Source organism: Psittacula echo (assembly GCF_963264785.1).
Source record: "Psittacula echo genome assembly, chromosome: 13".
In the NCBI taxonomy this organism is placed as follows: domain Eukaryota; kingdom Metazoa; phylum Chordata; class Aves; order Psittaciformes; family Psittacidae; genus Psittacula; species Psittacula echo.
In genome coordinates this window covers 8,837,380-8,862,540 of record NC_137749.1, presented here as the reverse complement: position 1 = coordinate 8,862,540, position 25,161 = coordinate 8,837,380, and the positions used below count along the sequence as shown (strand labels likewise).

The window sequence follows — 25,161 nt, the reverse complement described above, 5'->3', positions numbered from 1 at the left end:
GCAAATTCATTTATGCAAGTATTGAATTTTTAGATTAATATAGTGACTGGAATGCATCTAGCCCAGCATCTTCATTTTTTACATTCTTTGAATTTGCATGCAAGAGAATCCAGAGTAAAATCCACCTTTGCTGTGTTCATACGAAGATGTCACTCGGTGTTTATGCAGGAAGCCAAATATGATTCTAAATCAACATTTTTATAAAGATTTTCCTTTGTATTTCAGCTACGAATATTTGCAGTGCTGAGAAAGCAGCACCACTTCTTTACTCTGGCAACTAAGTTCAGATTCCTGTAGAAGCAAGGACAATTCAATTAACTGTCCTTTAATTAAAAAGATTAAGACAGTCTTTGCTAAAACTGCATAAATCTCTGCTATATACATGTAATCACATTTACTTGGACTGAAGTAATACCTCTCTAAAGGGCAATGCACATTGTGAAACATCATTTGAGCTCATAAGGTACTTGAGATGTTATGCATGGCTTTTGGGAGCCCACTCCCAGCACTACATGAAGCTGAGCTCCTCTTACTCTTCCCTGGTGAATCACGAGAAAACTGGAGCACATTAGGGAATGCAAAGATACTGAAGGACTAAACAGGATGCTTGCTCACTGAAGCCAGGCTGCATCCAGGACTGAAGAACAGTCACATTTTCAGCTGAGCTGTCCTAACCCAAATACCATTTGATGAGGTGGCAAGCTCAGGTTAACAGCATTACCATACGGGATTTAATGGGATTTTTGCAAGGAGGACTCAATTTGTAGCTTAAGTCTTAGGATATAGGTAATGTAACCCCTTCAAGAATATACTTGCTCTCAGCCTTCAGTGTAAGAATTTGCTTTATTTATCTGCTTTCATCAAATGATAGGGAACTTTAAATTTTTCTAGGACAGAACTATGAAAGGAAAAAGAACTGTATTTCATAGGGTACAATTATTGCAGAATAAGTATTGGAACTAACAGCACTAAAGTAATTGTTTAAAACAAAGCCAGTTTCTGCCTCAAGAACTCTAAGACAGAGAAGATGGATTAAATATATCACTTTCATTGCAGAGTGCAATTGTATGACATCCAATCAAAGTAAACAGCACACGCATTTATTTTCAACTGCTGCCTTTCAAACAGGTAAAACTATGAAAAGAATTATGAAATCTTCACTTCAAAAGATTGTAAAATCCCTGGGAACTACCAATGAAGCAGGCCAGTACAATTCTCCTTCCTGTCATTTGCACGGAGGCACTTGTTAGAACAGCTATGCATGACTTGGTAAATACCATGTACCAGCAGCAGAGGAAGCAAAGAACAAACTGTAACATAAAGCTTTTGTGATCTCCTCTGTAATAAATACCTTGATCTTTATCATGTGAGGGCTTGACTGGAAAAGACTTTTAGAAGAGACTTCTTTTTACAAAGAATGAAGTACCCTTGCTGTCTTGGCATTGGTAATATCTTTATATATCTACACACATAAACATGTATGCATATACACACACATGCACACAAACATACAGATTTTATACTGATGATAATTGTCACGAATAAAAAAACCCAGCAGAAGGGAATAAAAGGGGCCAAAACACCTAACCTGTGTGGAAGCTCTATGCCATGATGAAGAGCAGACCGGTCATGACTAATTTCCTGGTTTATAGCTCGTAAGAGGATGAAAGCAGTGTTGAAGAGGTAATCTCTTGTGTCCCAGCAATTAGCATGCACAGATATTAACATGGTTGGTTACAGGATGATGATTACTTTGTTCGTGACTCCCTGGAGGGCCACCCACAGAAGGGAAGTAAGGCAACTTACAGTGATAGAAGGAGGAAAAAAAAGGCAGAGTCTGATGACTGGCACTGATGCAATGTTGGCCATCTACTCATGACCAGCAGAACTGGATTGTGAGCTATGAGTATGCTTCAGTTCAATTGCAAGGGTCACTAGATTCTTTTCTTAAGGTTTCAGACACACATGAGCGCATGTCTGCTATACTGCTGTTCATAATATCCTTCACTTACCTTCCAAAAACTGTATGTTTCTTGTCCAGATACACACAAGAGCGGAATGTGATGAAGCTGGAAGGAATAAAGACATAACAGTTAGCATATTATCTCATTGACACTCAACAACAGCCAATAATGCTTAAAAACATAAAAATGTTCTTTCATATATGCAAAAGCTCTCTGAGACAAGCCAAGCCCCTCTCCCTTTCTGACTCCTCTACAGGAGGCCCACTGGCCAAACATCCTTTAACTCCTCTGTTTTGCGGGTATTATCTTGGATTCTGGAGTTTTGACTTCTCATTTTTATACCTTACTAACATCTCTAAACACTACTCCAGGCATGGTGACTTGCACAAGCTCCAAATTTAAGCTGAGCATTTGCCTTCTTGGCCAGACAGGCCCTGGGAAGCTCATGCAGGACAGGGAGACGTGCATCCTGCTTGAGAAGCACATTTCTTGTGCGTGATTGGAAGCTTCTATCCAGTGAATACAGTTGTATAACACAACAGTCCCTGCCAGTGTAAACTTTTATCTTTCAGGATATTTACTTTTTGCATTTCTCTTCCATTACATTGGCCTGTCGGTGATCCACTTCTTTGATCACTGCAAATTTGTGCTTTGGACACAAACACAGCAGAAGAATATTTCCAAGAGTCAAAAATAGTGAAAACCTGTGAAACTTGGATTTTTAATAATTCTTAATTTATTGGACTTTTAATTTTTGGGTTTGTATTTTTACAGTTAAAATGTGGGAACTAAAATACCCAATCCAAAGCAACTTTGACTCTAAAACTTTTCTCTAAAGCTGAATGCTTCTTTGGAAGACTTGGACTACAAGCGTATGAGACAGAGGTTTCCACACTGTGGTCTGCAGACTATGATGGCCCATCTTGGCTGGACATGCAGTGCTGGCTCTCCTCCCTGTCTCCATCTGTTTCACTACATTAGAGACAGCTAAAAATATATAAGCATTCCAAAAGCACTTTTCCATATAAGCAACTGCCTCAGGAAGTTATAGGATTGCAAATAGGAGGGGCTGCAATCTGCCAGAAAATCTATTTAGACATAGCTTGCCCTAGGAAAGCTTTGAGATGCTATGCAGAATGCCAACTCCTACACAGGGCAAACATTACAACTGAGCCTTTTGCACGGGTTCTTTGCACCACTTTATCCCCAGATAGCCAGTACTTAAAGATTATCAAGTGATCCGTTATGTAGTGTTGTAATAAAAAACATCTGAGCAGTAGCAAATATAGAGAGAATGCTTCTCATCCGTCACTGCAGTCAAGTAAAAGGACAATGGAATTAACATAACTCAGGATGATCCTGGAGGAGAAGTCCTGAGCATTATTTGAGCACCACCCTACACATGGGACCTGGCTCACTCTGCACTGCAGTTGCCTATCACCTACCGTGAAAGCTATTCACCCAGCTCCTAAGGACACAAAAGTTGCCAGAAGTGTCTAAACATGGCCTAGGAAGCTTTATAAATACAGGCAGCTGGAGCCTCTCAAGGACTTCACATATATAGGAATTTCATATTTCATTTGCAAATTTTAGGGAAACATACGATCACATTTACAGAAGCAGATGATGTGACTCAATATGGCACATTGCTCATGAACTGTCTCTTTAACTTCTGCTTCTAGAGTCCCCCTTTGAAAAAAAGAAGAAGCCTCTACTCTCCCCTAATTTAGCACCTGAGTTCTGGCAATAACATTCAAATCCAAAATAAGCTCTACAGCAACTCAATCCTGCAAGCTGCCCAACACTTGCTTAGCCTTAAGTATGTGAGTAAGCCTATTAAAGGCCCTGAGACAAGCACTTGCATTTAATTAAAGCTAACCACACTACTGAATAGTTTACAAGCCATAATAATTCTTAGCATCACGAAGACCAACACCAAGAACCCCCTCCCTTCCTTCCTCCCTACTCCAAACACACGATACTGTACGCGCACATACACTGTCTTTCCTGGGGCTCCCAATAAAAGTATAATTTCTTTTGTATTGCAGTAATTAGCAACCAATAAATATTTGGCTCAAAGTGACACAGAACATTTTCAAAAGACTTCAGGCAAACACCTGTATGAATGTTATACTTAAAGAAGGTTCTAACTGCTTCAATATCTTGACATTTCATTTGTTGTTCTTCCTGCATCATTCATTTCCTCCTCATTATAGTCCTCATTCTGCTTTTGTACATTGAAAAACATTTCATTCTTAATCCCAGATTCTGCACACTGCCATGTCTGGGTTCTACACATTTAAACAGTGCAGAACTGTTCCCATTTATTTAAAATCGCATGAGTAAAAAGAAGCAACATTTCCATACAGTGTATGTTTCATTTCATTAAGCTTTCAGAAAGTTCAGTATGGGGCTAAATTTAAACAGAGTGAAGAGGTGGAATTATCTTACAGGGACAACACTGGGGGGACACTGACAAAAATGAGCAAAACCTTCAAATCATAAAATCAGAAAAGACAAATTAATGATGCTGTAATAAACCCACAGGTCTTCCTGCTGTGCTTCTCTTTGCTCTTAGATTGGGTACCAGCAGCTGTAGCTACTGTGACTTCAATATGCAGCACTCGACAGAATATTTCACTTGACTGAATTTCAAAGAGTACCTTGTAAAATGTCACTTGTTTTCTTAACAGAGTAAGACACAATGTCTAGAGGGAAACAATAAAACACAACAAGCAAGTGACTACTTACAACTGTGATTTGTTTGTGTTGGGTCCTGAATTTGCCATACTAAGAACACCACGTCCAGTGTGGGACAAGTTGGGCTTAAATTCATCTTTGAAAGGTTTTCCCCAGTAAGATTCTCCTCCTTAACAAAAAAATGACAGAAGAAATGTTTGTTTTCATTAGTTTTCCACTACATATTGTAACAGGCACAGACATTAAATTCAAGGTTTCTGGCACTTCGAATCCCATGTATGATACATCCTTCATCCCTATCACTAGGCTGGTATTTGAGCATGCCCTTGAAATCAGATGTTTTTACTGGCAACACAATTCTGTTCTTCCACACTATCAACTGCAACAGACCTGATTGCTTATCAACAGCATTATATATTGTGTGCCGAAAACCTGCCAAGTATTTAATTGTTTACTGCTGGCATGCTATTGTTTTTCTTTTTTGAGACATTATTTCTTTAAAAAGTGGCTTCCTGACAGAACACTGAGCAAAGAATTACTAGTTTAATTGCACTCTGGATATAACATTGCTTCTGGAAATAAAATATTACAGAGATTAAATACATTGAGAGAATCAACTAAGAATAGGAACTATAAGCCCAAATGCTTATTTCCTTTCCAAAGAGTGAAGAATGATGATTTACATTCCTCCAAAATAAAAGGTAAAAATGAGATATTTGGACTAGATACATGGATGCTGTAAGCATTTAAATGCAATGAAGTCAAAAGGATGATAAAACTTTGCACAAGCCGTAGACCCAGCCCTCCAAAATTGATTTCTCTTCCATGTCTTTGCATAGAAAGAGGGTCTGGGAGACCTCTCCTCCTGGCTGTCATTTTTACATTATTTATGACAGACCTGGCATTTTCATTTGCACTTTCCTCCAAGATCATTCTTAATAAGAAAAACGAAGGGTGAGATGAGTCATATAGTTTTACAGTCTACTCCATAATCTTGTTTGACAAACCATGAAAAAATATTTCACCTTAGGATAGTATTAAAAATAAACCAAACAAAACTATTCAAACAGGCTGCAAGACTGGTCCATCTGCAGAACTGGCTCAAGAATCCTACAGTAAGTGTATCACTTGCAAAGCAGAAGGCCAGTAAAGGATCTGTAGTGCTCAACGGTTGTTTGCACACATAATACAGAAAAGCAATTTAGTGATGTGGCTGCACAGGCAAGCAGCAAATAAACCTGAGGAATGAAATAGGCTCCTACTGAAAGCCTGATGCAGAAAAATCACACAAGTGCATGAAATGAGAGTTACAGATGATAAGAAGACAAAGGTGGATGGCTGCATGGGCAAGGGGAACTAAGCAAGTGAGAAATTTTGGAAGAAACCCACCCATTTAAAACCCAATTAATCCTGTTCAAGAGACGTATTAATAGAGTTGAGTGTTGTCTCCTCTGCAATTTGTCAAGAGGCAGAAAAAGGGGACAATCCCTGCAGGGATTTTCTGTAATCAGGAGTATTGGAGGAGTGATTACTTCAGCAATCTCTGGCTATTGAATATTTTAAGGTCAGCTAAATTACATCAGCTTCATCTCATACGCCAATCTCTTCCAGTAGTGGGTGAAAGGGATATGGTACAGCTGCAGCCAGTTCTACTGTCTTGAAGATGGATCCAAACCTCAGCTATTCTAGCCAAGTGTTCAATCTATTAAAAAATGTCTTACCAGAAGCCAGTAATTTGCTTTGCTAATGAATCTCCCTGCGTGTTCCTTTTTGCTAGGAGAGGTTACCTGTGCAGTGCTGTAGTTACCTGCCTTATTCAGAAGAACAAAGCTCCTGTGTGTTAGTAAATAAACAAACTACACTCTGAATATAGGGAGGCTCCATGCCAACAGGTGCTGCCTGAAAGCAGAAACACACCTGCAAAGCCTGCAGACCCAGTGCCCACCAACAGCACCATGCCCTGTGCACTGCTTCTCTCTCCCTCTTTGCCTTGTGCAGTTTTCACCTTCTCACTCCCTGCCTACACCACCATGCTGCTGAAGGGCCATTGCTTTAGGGCCTGCATTTCAGCTGGGGCTCGGCCCCTGAGTAACCAGCTTCACTTGGGGCTTTCCTTTGAGAAAACCATATTTTTGCTCCAAAGGACCTCTTGAAGGAGCTCCCTCATCATTTGTAAAGCAGATGCACTTGCTCTAAGTCCTAACCTAGAGGAGTTTTTGCTGTCTGAAATTTTCACATGATAAGCAAACATGAACACAGCCCATTGAGATGGTACACAGCAGCAAGTGACCAAACCCTTGAATCTGTTACACCCTTCATACGTTTCCAGCTGATGCTGGAATTACAGTGATTGTCAAGCTGCTGAAGGAGAGCAGAGTCAGCCCTGAAGCTTTTGCTGCTCAGAAAATACAATACAAAAGGAAAGAGAGAAACTGAATGACAGAGAGAATCTCCCTTTCTGGCACAATAAGCAACCAGACCCAAGAGCTTGCAGACAGGAGGAATGAGCCACGATCTTTAAGCTTTGGAATATTTCTTTTTGTATGATTCCGTTTCACTGCAGGTCAGAATTAATGTCATAACTTTGGTTCATTCCAGTTCTCTGGAAATAAGTGCTAGCATTTTAGAAGATAGTTACAGCATGAAATCCAGCCCCTGCTTCCCCCTCTGCCTGCCATACAGCTGTTTCCAAGGCTAATTCTGTCTGCCTGGGAGCTGCAGCACGAACAGGGAATGGCCTGTGCAGCATTCGCCTGAAAGGCCAGACGTCCTAGAAAGGACATAGCTGAAGTGTCTGTAGAGGCCTGGCAGCACGGACTGGCAAGGGGCAGTGGTGATGCTGCAGTCAGCAGGACAGGAACAGATTGGGGTTTCTTCTCTTTTTTGAAATAAAAAACCCAACACTGTATTAAGCATTCTCATTAAATTGAAAATAGCCTGAAGGTGCTGGTTGTCAAACTCCTGCTAACCTCTGGCATTGTTGCAGGCTGTATCTGCTTGAAGCAGGGCCAGACAGAGCAAGCCAGAAGATGGTGTGTTAAATGTATGTATTTTTTTAATTACTGAAACCCAGATTCACTTTCTCTCTGAAGATTAAGTACAAATCCCTCATTAGTCTACTGCCATGGCAGCACTGCGCCTAATGCTCAGCCAGGGGGGTCGGGAACAGGGATTTTAGATTCTTACATTTTACTCTCTACTGTAGAGCTCAGTGTAAACTTGGGAAAATAACTCACTAATCATTATGTGGCATTCTGAAGTATCTAGCAGCTTTCACTGTGTTTATTCTCGACATGGTTGGGAGGTGTGGCTGTGCCATCTTCCTCATTTTCTGAAAGCAGAATGGATGCAGACAGGCAGAGGAGGTGGGACCGTCACACTGTCTAGCTCTAGCCCTTTCATGTTACACTCCTGGCATATGCCATAAAGAGAGGATGCTCCTCCTTATATTCCCCAAATCCTCCTCAGAGAGCACACAAATACTGCTGACTATATACGGAGTCATGATGATGTAAAAACCTCACCCCAACACTGATGTACTAGCCTACAAGAACAGCCCATGGAAAAAAGAATTGACTCTGGGTGTTAGATTCACAGTGGGCAGCACTGCCTGTCACTTCACCTTCCTCTCAGCTTACTCCCTGATAAGATTATCTTCTGTCAAAGAGGAGCTGTGTGCCTACAGGACTTGAAAATGTTTCTGAGATCCTATTACCAAAAGCACCAGAAAAAAATTCTGGGGACTTCTGTGCTAAAAATCAGAGGAATTCACATGGTAGCAGACATGCCACTGCCTGAGCTGGTGCTGGGGCTGGGAAATGGAGCAGTATTTACAACCCTGCACGTGGGGGTCTCCTGTCGGCACAAGGCTGGAAACTTGGGATTGGACAAGGAAATACACTGGCCTTCTAGCAGCATTTAACCTGCACAATGTCAAAGCTTTCAAGAGCCAGAAAGAGCTTTTGCACAGTTCTGTAAAATAAAAACCACATGCTAACCCAGATACCCAGGACTGAAAGCTGAAGGCAGCTGGGAGCTGCTTCCCCACATTTTTTAATAAGAGAAAAGTTCTCTTAAATTAAAGAGATGTTTACCTAATTGTTACACAGAGATGAAACCAAACAGACCACACAGCTCATAGGGAAAATTAGACTGAGTTCATCATTTCCATGGCTATCCAGAGTAGCAAGATATATTTAGGTTGTAACTGAAGCAGTGTTAGTTACTCAGTCTTGCATCTGCATCTTGTGCTGACAGTGAAAAGGTGAATAGATCTAAACTGACAACTGAAGTGATAAGAACATTAGCAACTACAGAGAAAACCTGCACGTTTTCAAACTGTCTTTTGAACTGAACCATCTTACTCTTTGGTAGCCTTTGTTCTTATTAAAGGCATTTTTTTTCCAGAAAGAAATTTTTTTGGGTAAAATTACAGAAACTGTACAACTTTCTTGCAAGAGCTGAGAGATGCACCTAAAGCTTCAGAAATGTAGCATTCCAAAAGCCAGGTGTGGGCTGGGAATCATCATCCATGACAGTTGTGATTTTAAATAAATCCTTTCTTTTTCTGGCATAAAAATTGCTAAGCAGTGGTAAGGAAGTGGGAGGGCTCTGATTCACAAAAATGATGGCTTACTTTCTGTAATTTTCTTCTTGTCATTTGGAACAACGAGGTACATAATAACATCTGACACTTCTTTAGAGCTTTCCAAGTAGGATTCTTGAATCATTTTGCCTTAGCTCAGCCAGTAACTGCTTCTCTCCTCTCAGATAAGAGGACACAGTACTCTTAACCCCACTTATCAGAGACTGGATTTCCAGAGGGGCTGCAATCTAAAAGGAGTATATTGCTAAATAAAAACATCTTGCCCTTGTCCTTTTGCTGAGCTTCAGTCATGCAAGAAAAGGGGCTCTAAAACTGGTTACATTTTAGGAACTGGCCTTGTTAGGAAATCTTATTGCAGAACTGACCAAGTTTGTTCACAGTCCTTCGCTATTGACAGTTCAGAGGAGCTCTCCTCATTGCCAACTACTACTGGTATTTTATCTTGGACTTTTACAGCTATTATATGCTTCTTTTGTGCCCTCCTGGATTCATAAATGGACAGAGGCACACACAGGCTGGTTCATGAGACCTTCCATCAGGTTGTGAGTAAGAGTAGCTGAAAAATGGTCTGTGCTGCTTTGAAACTACAATACAAAAGGGTTAGGATATTAAACCTATTTTTCCTACATGCAAATTTTCTTCTGTTATTTGAAATACTGAAACACAGAACAGCTGCTCCACTTGCACTAGCATGAGTTAGATGGAATTACTCACGGTGTTCAACCACTTAGTTGTTATGAACAGCAGGAAGAGATACATCACAAATCTAAAATTCATTTTCAAATAATTAATCATTACAAAGAATGACCATGACTCAGCTTATTGCTCTGAATACTGCCTCTATGGGTGGTTATTTTGTTAGACAAGAAATAAGCTGCTGCAGCAATTTAAAATTTCTCCCAGTAGGCTTATGAAACATTAAGTTGAAGTCTGTAGAAAATTAGTTTGGTCCTCTAAATCAGCATCCACATTACAGGACTATATAACTGACTGCTTTGGCAACACAGGTCTGCCAGCTAAGCCAAGCTAAGGTAGAACTCTATTCCCCACTCTTTTCCCAGTGTGGCATCTCAACTTCTAGATGCCATACTGCTAATTTCCATCCTCCTCCTGCTGAGTACCAGCAATCAATTGTCCTTCGCAGGTCTTCTGGGTCACAGGTACTTTTACGACAATCTAAGAGACTCAAAAAGGACACACTGGGGTGCTGAATAACAAATAGAAGTAAGTATCAGTGCTGCTTTCAGATAGGACTGTTCAGCCGTAGCAGCCATGGAAGCGGGCAGCCACTGACAGCCCGCGTGGCATTTTACATCTGTGCATTGTTTCCAAAACACAAGCACTCTTAATCTAGGTGAGCCTAGAGAACAGTTGCAGTCTATGTATGCATGACATGTAACCATACGTCAGGTTGTACTCAATGTGCCCAAATCCACCCCGAAGCCGAACAGTCCTGGGCTTAGTTAGCAATGGAGTGGGTGATCATCAAAGCATTTGGGTGTTGCAACCATAAACCCTGCACCTGTTGATGAACAGCGATGAATGTCAGATGACAGAAACCAAATGGTGGGAAGATTTTTAAGCAAGTCAGTTCTAGTTCCTGAGCTGATGAAGGGTAATTAAATAAATAAAGCAAATCAAAGATGTATTTGAAGGCTCAACACACCTTCCACAGATCAGTTTGGAAAAGGTGTTTTTTAGTTTTAAACAAAGAAACATCCCAAGCCTCTTACCCAGAAGATTTCAGTTAAAGTAGAAGGTTCTACGTGGAAGAGAAAACAAAGGATGTTCTTTTTTTCTGTTAGAGCCTTTTTTACGAAAGGCTGTAACAGAAACAATTCTGGCAGTTTAAAACACTGATGTTTAATAAGTAACCTCCAAGCAGTCTTCCCTATTGCCAACTGAATTATCTGGAAAGAAAATCCTGTTCTACTCTCATTTGCTTCTCTGATATTAATGAAGTCCAGTTATTTACTCCCCCAGTAAACCTCTGAAGACCATTAAATGTTATGGACTTCTTAGCTTTCAAAGATGCTTTTTTTTTTTCCTGTAAGAAGCAGTAAGTCAAAGAAATACAGAAATTCCTTGCAGCTGCCAGAAGAAATAAAAAAGGTAACTTATACTGCAAGTAACACACAAGACTCAGGTATAAAAAAGTACAAAGCACTGAATCCAAGTGCTTCACTCCCAAGCTTTCCTAAATGCACATGTGAGATCACATTAATAATGCACAAACTGCTGCACAACATTGTTACACCATGGGAATCTAGGAGAGCACCACTGCATCTGCCATGCTCTTAAACTGCTGCTGAGCTGTACTTTCCTCTGGCTATGCTGCTACAGGCAGAACACAAAACCAGACAGGCACCTCAGGTCTGACCACCTTCTTATGGCATGTGCCTTGAGAGTTGACCACTTACTTTTTCTTGTGATATTCTCATGTTCAATAAGTGATTAAGGATATCTAAAACTCAAGATGTCTTAAAAAAATAGAAACCAGACAGTTGCATCATTTGGACTCCACAATAACTGCAAACAGCCTCTAAAAATCTGCAACACTTGTAGCTATTTGAGTGCACACTGCCCATTTTATTAGAACTTTAATAGTCTTGACAGATGTTTGCAAGCCATCTCGCCTGCAGTATATTCATATTTAATTAAGAATGACAAGGAGGAAAACAAGATAGAAAAGACTAGAGGTCATTAGACTCCTTTTATAAATAAAAGAATATACATAGGAGTTTTTTTTCTCCTATGGGCTTATTTGCATTTTGCTTCCCATTTGCTTTGCCAGTAGAGCTGAGCCTTGACCTTCAATGCCAGTCCTCTGCCAACTATTAATTGTGCTGTCTTAGAATACCTCTACCATTTGCACAGAGACAAGAATGACACCAGCAAGTTAATTTTCATTCCACAGAAAGAGCTGAATTCCACCCTATGAGGGTAAAGGTGTCTGAGTCAACCCATTAAATTTCTCCCATCTCCTGACACCTGTTTAATTTCTCATTTTAAAAGATGTTACTAATTATGTCTTTTGGGATTTGAACCAAAACTTTCCTTATAACCAAATCAAATCATGTTTCTTTTGACAGTCCAAGTATATAAGGTAACAAATCTTGTTCATGGGCTTTTGCCATCAACACAGAACCTTGAACTAATCTCAAATCTTAGAGTATGCAACTGTTGAGTGTCACATGCAGCAGAAGAAAAGCTGTTGGGCAGCTCACAACCAACATTATTTACAAAGTAAATAGAGCTAAAGTATTTAACAACTACAAAGACATCTTTTTTTGGATGACCTGTGAGCACACAAAAGAACAATACAGTGCTTGCATATACAAGTGACACACATATGAACTAGAATAAAAATTAACAGAACCCTACAGGACCAGGGAAGGAGCTGTGGAGGCTGGTGACATCTACAAGTGGGTAAATAAAAGGTGCAAGTGGAAAATGAGCAAATCTATAGCAGCAACTAGAGATATTATGTGACCTATCTATTGTGGTGGGCAATGCTTTGTCTCTTGACCATTTCTGATATGCCTGCTATGCAGATCTCCAACTAAAACAGAAAGAACAGGCAGAAGAATTTACTAACAGTGATCCCTAAAAGTTAGAAAAAGAGCAGCTTGGGCTGTACAAGGCAACTAGCTGGGAGAACAGATGGTATCTGGCCGCTCACCAATAGCGATGCAGGTCTCAAGTATTTCATTAACACTGAATTTGAAAGCGACTTTGCATGAATGTTTTCCTCCTTTGTTCTTTGCCCTGGAAGACCAGCTGTAAAGTCATTATAATTTTCATTTATTTATTTTCAGGAAGAAAAAAGGAAGCAAAGACCGAGCAAGAACTCTGTGTGGAAGAGTGTCCAAGTTTTAGGCTGAGAATATGTGAGATGAAATTTTAAGCATAGTTAAAATGGTCATAAAAACAGATCAATAAACCCCCCGCTTTAATGCGGCAATAAAATGTACCACATATCATCATTTAGAGAATTTTAGGTGTTTGGAAATAAAAGTAACAACATAGCTCATGAAGTGAAACCAGCTTACTTGATTCAAACTCAACCTTACCTGTTCCTGTTCCAGTCGGATCACCTCCTTGGATCTGCAGAATTAAAATTAAATGAATAGCTTACATACATATTTGTGTGAAAGACACTGCATATAAGCCATAAGAGCCAAGTCTGTTTGATTTTCTTCCTTCTATATTGTTAACAAGTTAGCAACCAGGAAACCATTACTACTTGTTTGGAGCCTCTTTTATCAGCTGGCTGCCATCTCCTACATTACTTATCCAGAGCAGAATGACAGTTTTATAAAAATAATAAGTCTCCTGTGGCTAAATAGGCAAAATAAACAGCCTCAAATGGGTTAACCAGATCATCCTTTCTATTATGTGCTGAGTCATAACCTGCTTTTTAACTGATGATGTATTGCTTTTGGAACTGAAAAGGCTTTATATTTTATTACCAATCCTCCATGTGATGCAAAGGCAAGAAATGAAGGAATACGGAATATCTTCTCTATCTGAATCTGTACTTCCATGTATCCCCCTCACTATCTGCAGTAGGGAAAATCCTCATGTGAAACCAATCTTGCAGCAACAAAATTAATCACTGTATATACATGCAGAATCTACAGAAATAATAGTCTGTATTCTCTCCCAGTAGAGGGAGTGTGACATGACTAGTTTCACAGTCACATAAGCACAGTTTTAATTGCAAGTTTAACTATGAAGTGAGATATACAGTGCTGCCAAAGGCGTGCTCTGCCTTCAGGATCAGGTTGTTAACTCTTCTGAAGGAAAGTTACATGGACAGCTACAGTATCTTAAGCTGCCTGGACTGTACCTATGTAAGTAAAGATCTTTAAATACCAAAGTCAACTTTCTGGTTCACTGGGTGCTCTTTCACTCCTTCAGAAAGAAAGCCTGGGCACCTTGTCCTGGAGCACACTCAGCAAAGGATAATCTGACAGTATCCTAGTACCACAACTTCAATCAGACATTCAGCTGCTTTCTGAAGTTTCACCTGAATGGGATTTCAACAGGCCACGGTATTACTTATCCAAATTAGCATTTCCCTCCCTCTCTCTCCCCCCTTCTGTTCATTAACCACCCACCCACAGCTTGGGGAAGATAACAAGAGCTTTGCCAAAGCAATGACTCTCAAAGGCTTTGTCTGGAATGCCAGCAAAGCACTACTAAATGCAGTGATGCTCCAAGTGACAATATTAGTCAGAGACAGTTGTTAGTAAAATTAGTAAGTACAAATCCAGTAAGTTAGGACAATCCTAATTCTGATGGTATATTTAATATATATCTATTGCAAACAGTCATGCATGGAAGTAACTAAAACTGAGTTAACTAAATAAATAGCTGAGGACATCACATATTGTGCATTACACAGGATCTGTTCAATACTCACCACAAAATTACGAATTGATCTGTGAAAAATTGTTCCATCATAATAGTTTTTCTTGCACAATTTGATAAAGTTTTCACAGGTCCGGGGTGTCTGAAAGACAAACAGAAGTTTGAATTAAGCCTTTAGCAATTAAATGGGTCATGACACTGTTCACAAGAATCTCTTCTAATTTGTGCCTTATAAAGAAACCGCCACACAGGACTTGAAGAGGAATGAATCTGTCTACAGAAATAAAATAAAATAAAATATATGTTCTTTTAAAGTATAAAGGAGAGACAGGCACTGTGTTAAACAAATTAAACCCAGACCTTCCAACTAGCACAAAGCAGCATTGAACACTAGCTCAGATAATGTGAGCTCCCAGTAGACATAATGATGGTGAAAGCAGGTAAGCTCAGAGATTTTCAAGTAACTCAGTTTCAGCAGTGTATCACAATCCTGTTCCAAAGGGGGGCTTATAGCACTGAAAAATGTTAAATTTCCCAGAGTAAGAAAGAACCTGACTTCTCTGCTCCATTATTTCAAAGTGAACACAGTGCAGCTAACCGGGTCCTCTTTACCACTTGAAACTGAAAATGGGACTAACCCCAGAAGCCACTGGATCATAGGAAAAATAAAAAAGACAACTTGTTTAGCAGAGATGCTAAATATACTGCCAACTTCTGATTTGCTTTTACAGTACAAATTAAAGCTATTTGTTTGAATTTATGGGCCATGGCATTCAAACAGTACCTTTTGAAAAACTTTACTGTCTACCTAATTATCCTTCCACTGTAATTGTCTGGATTCTCTGTGATTCTAAAATACCTTCAGATGTACAAATGCAAGTATGGAAAAAGCCTGTTTTCTATTCTTGGCCATGATTTCCAGCCCCAGTGTGAATTATGTGCATAAATATATTTGTTTTGCAGAACAATACATCTAACTAATCTGAGTTGTCACATGCCTTGAAAATATCCTTATTGTGGTATGCGCTTGCAAGTAAAGTCCCAGCATGAGTCGCAGTGTCTGTAAATGAACACGCACAAGAAGCCTCTTTCTGTAAGACACTGATTCACTCTGCACTGGTATGACATCATTCTTGGTCTGAGGGCTGCAGAGAGACACAGTGAGACTGAGCCATGCAACCTGGAGTGGCTTAGAAGCAAATATATACAGCAAGCCTGATTACAGTCATTTAAGGATGAAATAATCTCGATCTTTTTAAAAGCAGAGCCATATAAGTGTTCACCCAGAATCCTAAAGACCTTCAATTTTCTCATCTGAAACACAGTCATCCTCAGCCCTCTTTTATTTACACCAAGATGTCTCTTATTATCCAAACAAACTCTACCTGCCACTATAAATTCTTTATAATGATTCCTTCTTACGTGCTCTACACAGATACAGATGGCAGTTGTCAGGTAGGCCATAACTGGAAAAATAAACAAACCCTAATACAATCTTACACCAGCTATTATGTCAGATTTCCTATATATTTAATTACTGCTTTAAAATGGTAATGGTACCATAATGGATTTATGGTAGAATACTACTGGGAAATGTATTTTGGTAGCATCCTGCAAGCAACTTGTAAGTAAACATACTCCATAAAAATTCTTTCAAACAATAGGTGGTTTTCCCATAGTTTCAATGTTCACATCAAATTTGAAAAATTTTCCTGGAATTTGCCATATATGCTTGAAAATAATCTTTGTACATAACCTTCCAAGTAAAATTCAACCCCTAAAGAATCATTTGTGCAGCATTTGCTTCCTTTATAAGACAGTATCATAACAGCCTTGATCCTAACCTAGTGTTAATAGTTATCACTCATGGAAAGTGTCAGTAAGGATAAAAATAAGCTGAAAAAATTTCTTTATGAATCAGAAATGGAATCAGCGGCTTTTAGCCAGAAGCACTTTATTTCATGAGAACCAAGAACTCTTTGGAGAGAAAGACACAGTTAATAAGTTCTCTGGGGGGAACAGAGCAACCTGTAATTAATTTTTTAAGAAAAATGAAGTCAGGCAAAAGACTGAGTCCCCTGGAAATACACACACACACACATCCCAATCTGTCTTCAACTGGCACAATGCTGACAACCCAATACAGATTTCCAATTTATTTTCAAAACAAGGATTTGTAAAATATACATCAAAAAACCTGGCTCTGGTAATGTATTTTTTATGCAGGACCTACGCTCACCCTTCTCTCTAAATGGATTATTATGCCTTTTCCCTAAAACAAGCTTTTTCAAATGCAACTGCAGAAATATTTAGCATACATGCAATAAGCATTTCACTATAAGGTTTTCTTTAAATAATTGCCACCAAATTGGTTCCCATGGTCACCTCGTGTATCATACAGATACATCTGGCAGGTAAACAGTTTCTTAGCAACATTACCATTACCTTTCATGGTGCTTTTAGTAGACACAAATAAAAAGGTTTGATTCAATCAGTAATAAACCCCAGTTTCAGTCATGCAGTTGATCTAGAATATCTGGCTCAGATTATCTGATTTATTCAAAGAAGTTAATGTTCTTGCCACTTGTCTCACACTGCCAAACATATGTCAGGGACTTTTTTAAGCAGTATACTGTCCAAAACTGGAGAAAAAAGCTTGAGGTTTATAGGGAACGTGTAGATCCTCTGTAATGAAGCTACGTTCTGCATTGACCATACAAACAAGACCAGTCTTTGAAGCCTTTGTTCCAACTACAAAGACTGAAGAGAAATATATACAAACAAACCTGACTGTTATTTAAGTGTAAGATCTTGTGGAAGATGTCAGACTTGCAGTCTTGGAATGCAAAACTGCCTACTTCTTCAGAAAGCAGACTCCATACCACTTGCCTCAAACCATTTCTGAAGGAGAACGGGGTGGTGAAGGCACTTGGAAATGCAGAAGTGCAGGAGGCAATGCTGGTTTCTTGTTGCCTTATTATTGACAATGGGCTCCAGGCTGTCTTTTTACTTCTGGCTGTTCTTTTCTCAAATTGACCTTAATAGCAGCAGCTGACTTTTCCCTCTTTACTCCTTTTACAGTAAGCAGGAAATTATCTAAACTATGACTTAAACATATATGTAAGGAAATCAAGGGAATAATGCCACCTTAATTTGTTAACCTGTTGATCCAAAAGCCACTGACAGAAAAGGGGTTATTTTTTAAAATCCACTGCAATATCTTCTCAGAAGGATGCAGTGATCATCCTAGGAAATCAAATTAAAAAGTTGTGGAAGGCTTTTCTCTCCAAAGAGAGTGGTAGGGCAGCCCTGAGAAATCCTTCTTTTCCTTGGTCAAGTTGGAACCATGTAAGTTAACACTGTGTCTCTGAATGATAGCCTTCAACTTAAAAGATATTTCTCTCTCCAAATGACAAACAGCAAGAAGAAGAAAAAAACCTTATTTATACCAAAAATGAGTCTTCTGCTCCAACTCTGCTCCCTGTTTGTAGATGCCAGATAACTGTCTTTCAGCTGTTGAAAATTCACACCCAAGACAAGTGATAACATTTTAATAAACGGTTTGAGAGGAATCCAGAAGAACACTTATCTCAGGAGATGACACAAATACTTTGCTTGGCTCACAGAAATGTACATTTAATGGAGCAACAGCCCAACGGCTTTCTAATTATGTTTAAGTCTCCATTCAGGTAACACCCTCAGTACGTAACTTTACATGGAAATACCAGCACTCCACCAGTTACTAGGCCCAGACTAACTTCAGAAGTCAAGAGACTGCTGCACAGGTACTGGAAAAACATTCAAGAAAGGAATATACAATTTAGAAAACTAAAGCAAAACAGAAAAAAAACCCTCACTCCTTCCTATAAAATTGTAGGAGATATGTAGATTTTATCTTGTTCCACATTCAAGTATTAACTGTGCCAATTTTAGTTTCCTTTTTGCCATCAAATGTGCCTCCAAAACAGGCAAAATTCATCTCTCCTGCTGCATCCCCAGAACTGAAGGGTAAGACTAACCAAGCCAGGTCACTATCAGATTTCTCAGTTTGCAGCTCTCCTTTCTCATGTTAAAATAGGTCATTGTATTTGTAAAAGTTACCTTAACTCACAATTTGTATTGGGCAGTTGAAGAGCCAACCAGAAACAGATTAAAAACCTGCAGCACTCCTGTTGCCAAGGTACAGGAGATGGGAGAAGAAGAAGTTCTGAGTCGTTGCCATGACTGCAAGGAAGAAGGGTTTACTATGTGAAGAGCTAATCATTTCAAAACGCTCTATCCCTTGAGGTTGTGCATGAACCTTGAAGAGAAATTTCACACTAAGCATTCAGAAGCTGTCATTCGCACATCTGTATAATTTCCCTGTGCTAATTCCACTTCCCTTTCATTTCTTTTTGTCTCTCTAAATTGGATGAACCGTAGTAGCTGCACTAAACTACAGAGCCTTGATATATGCTCATTAACCCCATGTTTCAAAGCAGAAATAATCTGAAATAATGAAAATCTCGTTTCTCACAAATTAAAATTACATTATACAGCCTTCATCTTATCACACAAATGCCAGAATCCTGCTACTAAGAGGCATGAACTACTGATGGAAATTTCTAAAGCTTCAGACGAAGCCCGCAGGTTTTTTAACACAGCCCTCCTTTAAAATGCAAGGGGGATTTTGTTTTGCTTTAGCCCATTTATGTACTTTTTTTTCTTTTTTACATACAGCATTTTCACTCCTGTAATTGTTCATTCTAGCAAGTCTTCTAATGCTTCAGCATATAAAGAGGTGATCTGGTAAGGTTTAAACTTATCCCTTTCAATCTGCAATCTTCATAGCCTATCCACCCCACAGGAAAGAACTCGCCCTAATAGAAGCTTGGCTTTACTTAGTGCTTACTCAGAGACAATTGTAATGGAGCAGTTTCTGGAATTACCATCTACCAGGTGCAAATGTCTGCTCCCTCCACTAAGTCATGGAAAGAAATTTGACATATAAGCGTTTCCTGTGTGTTTCAATGCATAATACTGTACCAGAAGGCAATTTAAGAGACTCTATTTCACTTTGCACCAATGGACTAGAAGCACGCTCCATTTGTTTCAGAGCAAGAGGGACAAGAAAATTCAGAACTCCACAAAACCCACTGCAAAAGCACAGGGAGAGTTTCACTGCAGGAAGCCCATGACATTTCCTGCAGGAGAAGTGTTTACTGTAGACCCGAACATCACCCCCTGCCAGCTCCACTTCCCTGCTAACAGTTCCCCTACCTGCGAGAGGGGTTGAGCTGGTGACAGGTTATGGTGGCAAACAACAGCTGCCTATGGTGGCTCATGTCAAACAAGACATAGTTCATGTAAGGGACACCATTCTCAATCTGGTCATGCAGCGAGCAAACACGTTCAGGTCAATTTACTATCTACAACCAGAAGAGCACAGTTCCAGTGAGTGAGCACTGGGAGAGATGAAAGCATCAGGGCACTGGGGGGTAAAGCAGTTGGCCAGACTCTTACTGATATTAAAAAGAATCAGAACAAGCAAACTATGCCTTGGGTAATAGATTGTTGACTTGAAAGTAACATTTGCCTATTTTGCTACCTCAAAGCCTCAAAAGTTTGCTTAGTACAAAGAACAGAATTACAGCAATCTTATTATACAGAAACCCACTATACTTTAATTAGCTATTTAGCAAAGATTCCAGCAGATAGCTAAATTTCACTTTTCAAAGACATTTCTTCCACAGTACTGACATTAATGATGCTACCAAAAACTTTTTCAAAGTCTAAGCAAGATGCTCAGCTTCGACAAGATGCCAACAAAAAAATGACACACTCCAGTTTTATTTTTCACTTTTCTGAAAGTACAATCAATCAGTTTCGCTGAGCACTACTCAAGTTAAACAAGGTATCTAATTCACCCATCTAATTTGTCAGTGTTAACTACTAGCTCTCCAGAGGCAAAGACATCATTCCTAGCCATAGTCACCACTTTTCCTCTAACTTTTATTTATTGCAGTGGTAGAAATGAAAACAATCCTCTCCCCAGCCTCAAATTTCTCAGTCACACAAGGGCTGAGGAGCCTGTCAGACAGCGTGGTGCAGGGCTGGATGCTGATGAGGATGGGTATGGCAAGCACGACACAGCACTCATAGGTACAGTCTAAATGAGGATTTAACTTAAATTGCTTGAGCAGCCTCCAATAGCTGTAAAAGTTGGAGTCTCGCAGGTCCCACTGCGGGTCCCTGGCATTCCGTCAGTCTGCAACTGACTGCACATAAATTCCACCTTTTTAGAAGATGCAACCTGTAACTGCTTCCACGCTAGACAGTGAAGGTCTGGTAACTGTCAGCCTCCCAAGGTCACCCCGCTCTCATCAGAGAAGCCAAAGTACAAACTAGAAACATGTCAGAGAAAGATGAAGAGCAGCAGCTGTGTAACTCCAAACCACCCGCCTCATCCTCGGGTCCAGTATCGCTAAGTGGCAGACACAGCTGGTATGGGATGCCTGCACCATCAAACATCAAAAACCAAGCAACACAATCCAGGAACAATTGATTCTCTCGCGATCCAGCTTATCAAGGGGGCTGGGGTGGCAGAAAGGTTCAAACGCACAAAACACCTTCTCACTGATTATCCAACACCAAAGGCTGCCAGGACATCATGCAAAGGGTAGCAAGCCCAATAGTGAAGGAACGAGTTCACAGGGATGTAGCTGAGCACCTTCCTCAACCCCATGCTGAATGTCCTATTCAGGCACAGGCACTGGGGGACACTGGGGATTCCCACTGCCCCTCCGCTGCCGCAAAACACTGCAAAGCACTTACAACAGCTTTTGCCTTATTCAGCTCATGAGTCTTCTCACTTCTGCTGTTCCAATTCTCTCCCCCATCCCACCATGGGGGGAGTGAGCAAGTGGCTGGGTGGTGCTTAGCTGCCCCCAAAGTTAAAAATACTTAAAGTATTATCTTCTAGTCACTTAAGAACAACCTAGAAGTGACCTGTTAATCAATATACCTGTGCAGAACCATTCTATTCCCAACCACAAAGAAGAGCAATAGATCTGTCTACCATTGTAGCACTATGAGGAAAAAAGCACACCGAGAAATAACAACATCCTCTCTAACAAACATTTTTATCCAGCTGTTGCCCTACTGGAAAAGGGAAATTTTGTTTGCTAGGTTGGCTTTAGTTCTGTTGATGAGAACTTTCAAAGTTGGAAATTGCAGCTCTGCCTACAAGGACCTATTTTGATGAAAAAAAAAGCGAAACAACCCATTTACAACCACAGTATTTCATCCCTACAACCATATTACTGAATGAACACACACTGGTAAAACATCAGCGAGGTATCTGCCAGACGGTGCCACAATGATGCTGCCAGAAACTGAGCAGAATGAACGTTTAAATCTGAAAGAAGAGATTCAGAGAGACTGGGAAACCTTGTCATGCCAGGAGGTCACAGGACTTTTTCAGCAAATCACTTCTTTCCCACTGGAAATGGATAAGAAGTTTACAGGCTTCTGATCTTCAGAACAGTCCCTCACACAAAAGGAGAGATGATTTCAAAGAAGAGGGGCTGGATTACACATTTATAGATCACAGGCATATTTAACAGGTCAGAGGGCGTCAAAAGATTAAAACAGCAGTGTTAGTAAAATAATGGCTTCTTCAGATAGCTATGCCAAGACATCATCATTAAGCAAAGTTTGCCAGGTCCTAAAACCTCAAAAAGCATTTGTGGAGTGCTGGATGGAGCTTTGAAATCCATCTCACATTCTTCTTTGTTATGCCAACTTGCCCTTAAACCTTAAAGTATTAAACCTGAGAGAGACAGGCAAATTGACAAAACCTGCTGTGGCAGTTTCAGATTAGTATTTAATTACCACTATTGGCATGTGTTTAACCACCAGATCCCTACCACTTGGATGAAGAGAACTCACAAAGGAGAAAAGGGTGACCAAACCACCTGTTCATCATTTTGACAGAGTCTTCTGGAGCTGGTATATTTATTTATATATATTTTTATATATATATTCATTTTCATGGCAGGATCAAACAAAAAACATACAAGCACTAAAGAAAGCCTCAAATCAACCTAGAGGCAAAGGCAGGAAGTTTTATTCCCTTTCACAGGTGCAGAGACCAGGAGTCTACTACTCTGCCTATTCTCCTGCGGGGCTGCCGATTCCAACAGGCAGCCTAGGCTATTTGCATAGCTGCACTCCAGCTATCAGGCATCCATGATACATGTTATTGCCTGGGAATTCAAAATTATGCCCACATTTATTGCTCATTGTGAAACAGAAACTGGGATGCCACTGATTTAAAAAAAAATCCATACCCAAATTACAAAAGCCAAACCATGGACTAAGTCTGTGGCAAAAGCACAGAATTCAGGGGTTACCAGCTCCTAGTTCTCCACTCCATCCATTACACTACACTGTTTTTCTGCTTCCACATCCAAGTCAATTTGACATTTCGCACAGGGTAAAGTCTCCACCCTGCCTTAGGAGGCTGCTCCACCACCTACAAGGTACAACTGCATCGCTGTAGTGACCAATACGGCAGAACACACAGAAGATGATATAGACAACTGTTCCCAGCAACATCCTGGTTAAAGTAACTTGAGAAGACTAGAAAAATCACAGCAAATAAAATGCAAGAAATCCAGTGACATTAATTGCCTTTCATCAGTTATTTCTTCATAATTTACTTGTTTGGCAATGCATTAAGACTAGAGCTGAAAGAGTAACACTTGTTGGATGCTGTTAAATCTCCTGTACTTGCCAACACTACTTCTGGCAAGTAGAATTTTTGTAAGTTTGTTTCCAATTAGCGTATACAACAAATGTTGCTTATGCCCAGCTGAACTCAGCTTCCTGGAAAACATCCCTAACAAATGGCCATCTGATTAGTCCCCATCAGTACGAACATACTGTATCTGAGTAAGAAGATAGGGAGAAAAACAAATGGCAGCAAACAGCACTAGGCACACTGCTATGATGCAAAGAGAGAACAGTAGTGTACCTTTGCTCATTTGAGGCACAAATTCAAAAGGGTGGAAAAACATCCAGCTTATCTTCCAAAGTCTTTTTATTGCCTTTTTTCAGGTCAATGATTTAAACCACACATCATCTTTCTGGAACCTAAGTGAAGTTTTCTGATGCTCTGAACAAGTGATTTCAAGCACAGAAAATATCTGGATTCTCACCCTATTTCATGCTCTCCAAATCCTGTCACCAAGTAACTGATGACTTCAATCATACTGCAGCACTGATTTCCTCCCCTGGATCAATACATAACACTTTTTGATAAGGTTTTTGGTGCTAGGAAGAATCTCATCACTATCAATCTTATTGATTGGCACCATAAAGTATATGAAGATCCCTAGATTTATTTTTAAACAAAAGTTTCCACGCGTACATATGGACCGAACTCCAAACAATCCATATTGCCAGATAGCTCACAAAAAACAGGGGAAGGAAAGAACAGGAGTCAGAAGAGCTGTGAAGGGAGAAGCTCAAGTCAGGTACTGAAGACAGAGACACAGGACAGACTTCAGAAGCAGTGAAGACTGCTGAGAGCACAACAGCAAGAACACTTAGCTTAAATACAGCCCATAGGCATGACAATACAATTGAAGACTCAGTAGACATACACTCTAAGACAGCAAGTATGTCACTTGCTGTTATGTCCTCAGCAAGGAGACTTCCATTCAAAGTCTATATTGAAATCTAACCTGTAAGACTATTTTAAAATGTAATTTGAATGTTACAAGTCCACAGGCATTCGTCACATTTATATAGCAACTTCATCCTCAATCTTCCTAATGCATATGACAATCATGTATTTGCAGTACTGTGCAAATACAACCACAGCTTCCATAATAAGCAGAGCACAGGATATTACTCAGCAATTAGAAACAGGAGCCTGTGGTCAGGTCAAGACAACAATCAGGCAGGCAGCGTTCAGTCTTTAAAAAGGGAAGCTAAGCACCACTGTAATACAGCTTACATATCATATACTTGCTCCTGCAGTTGCACTGCTTGTGAAAGTGTATGTATAAATTCTCCAAATCACATATATTTTGCCTGAATTCAAATAGCAATGACAACCTAATAATGCTATTGGCTCTCTCCTTCACTCATGTAGCACTGATCCATGCGCTGAATCCAAGGGTTCCAAATCTGCTGGTGATCTAAATGTGTATCAGTACAGTGCTTTGGGCTGAAATTTGTTTCTCCATTTCTTTCTGAAAAGTCAAGGTACTACCCATGCTAACTATGTGAAAAATCACAAAGGCTGAAAAATCAGGTATCAAAAAGCCTGTGCAATATTAATTTGGGTGAGCCATATGATATGGTCCAATTCCTCCTGACTGCATTCAAGGATCTTATCCACGTTTTACACTTTTTCAGGAAAACCAAATCCCGTGTATAAACTATTTCACCACACAGTTCTAAAGAGCTCCCAAAACTGGTTCAGCTTGTGCACTGAATAAGACAGAAGAGCTAACAAAAAAAATC

The 25,161-nt window shown here is 39.9% G+C and overlaps 1 protein-coding gene across 2 annotated transcripts in view; it reads right to left on the bottom strand.

Moving 5' to 3' along the window:
* Positions 1-25,161, bottom strand: part of PPIL2 (peptidylprolyl isomerase like 2) — a 70,046-nt gene that overhangs the window by 9,476 nt on the left and 35,409 nt on the right. For both annotated transcript variants that reach the window (XM_080628686.1, XM_080628687.1), the window contains exons 13-16: positions 14,699-14,788; positions 13,344-13,377; positions 4,716-4,833; positions 2,013-2,069 (exon numbers count right to left, since the gene is read on the bottom strand). In XM_080628686.1, coding sequence (XP_080484812.1) covers positions 2,013-2,069; positions 4,716-4,833; positions 13,344-13,377; positions 14,699-14,788 — 299 coding nt within the window. The remainder of the gene's footprint in view (positions 1-2,012; positions 2,070-4,715; positions 4,834-13,343; positions 13,378-14,698; positions 14,789-25,161) is intronic.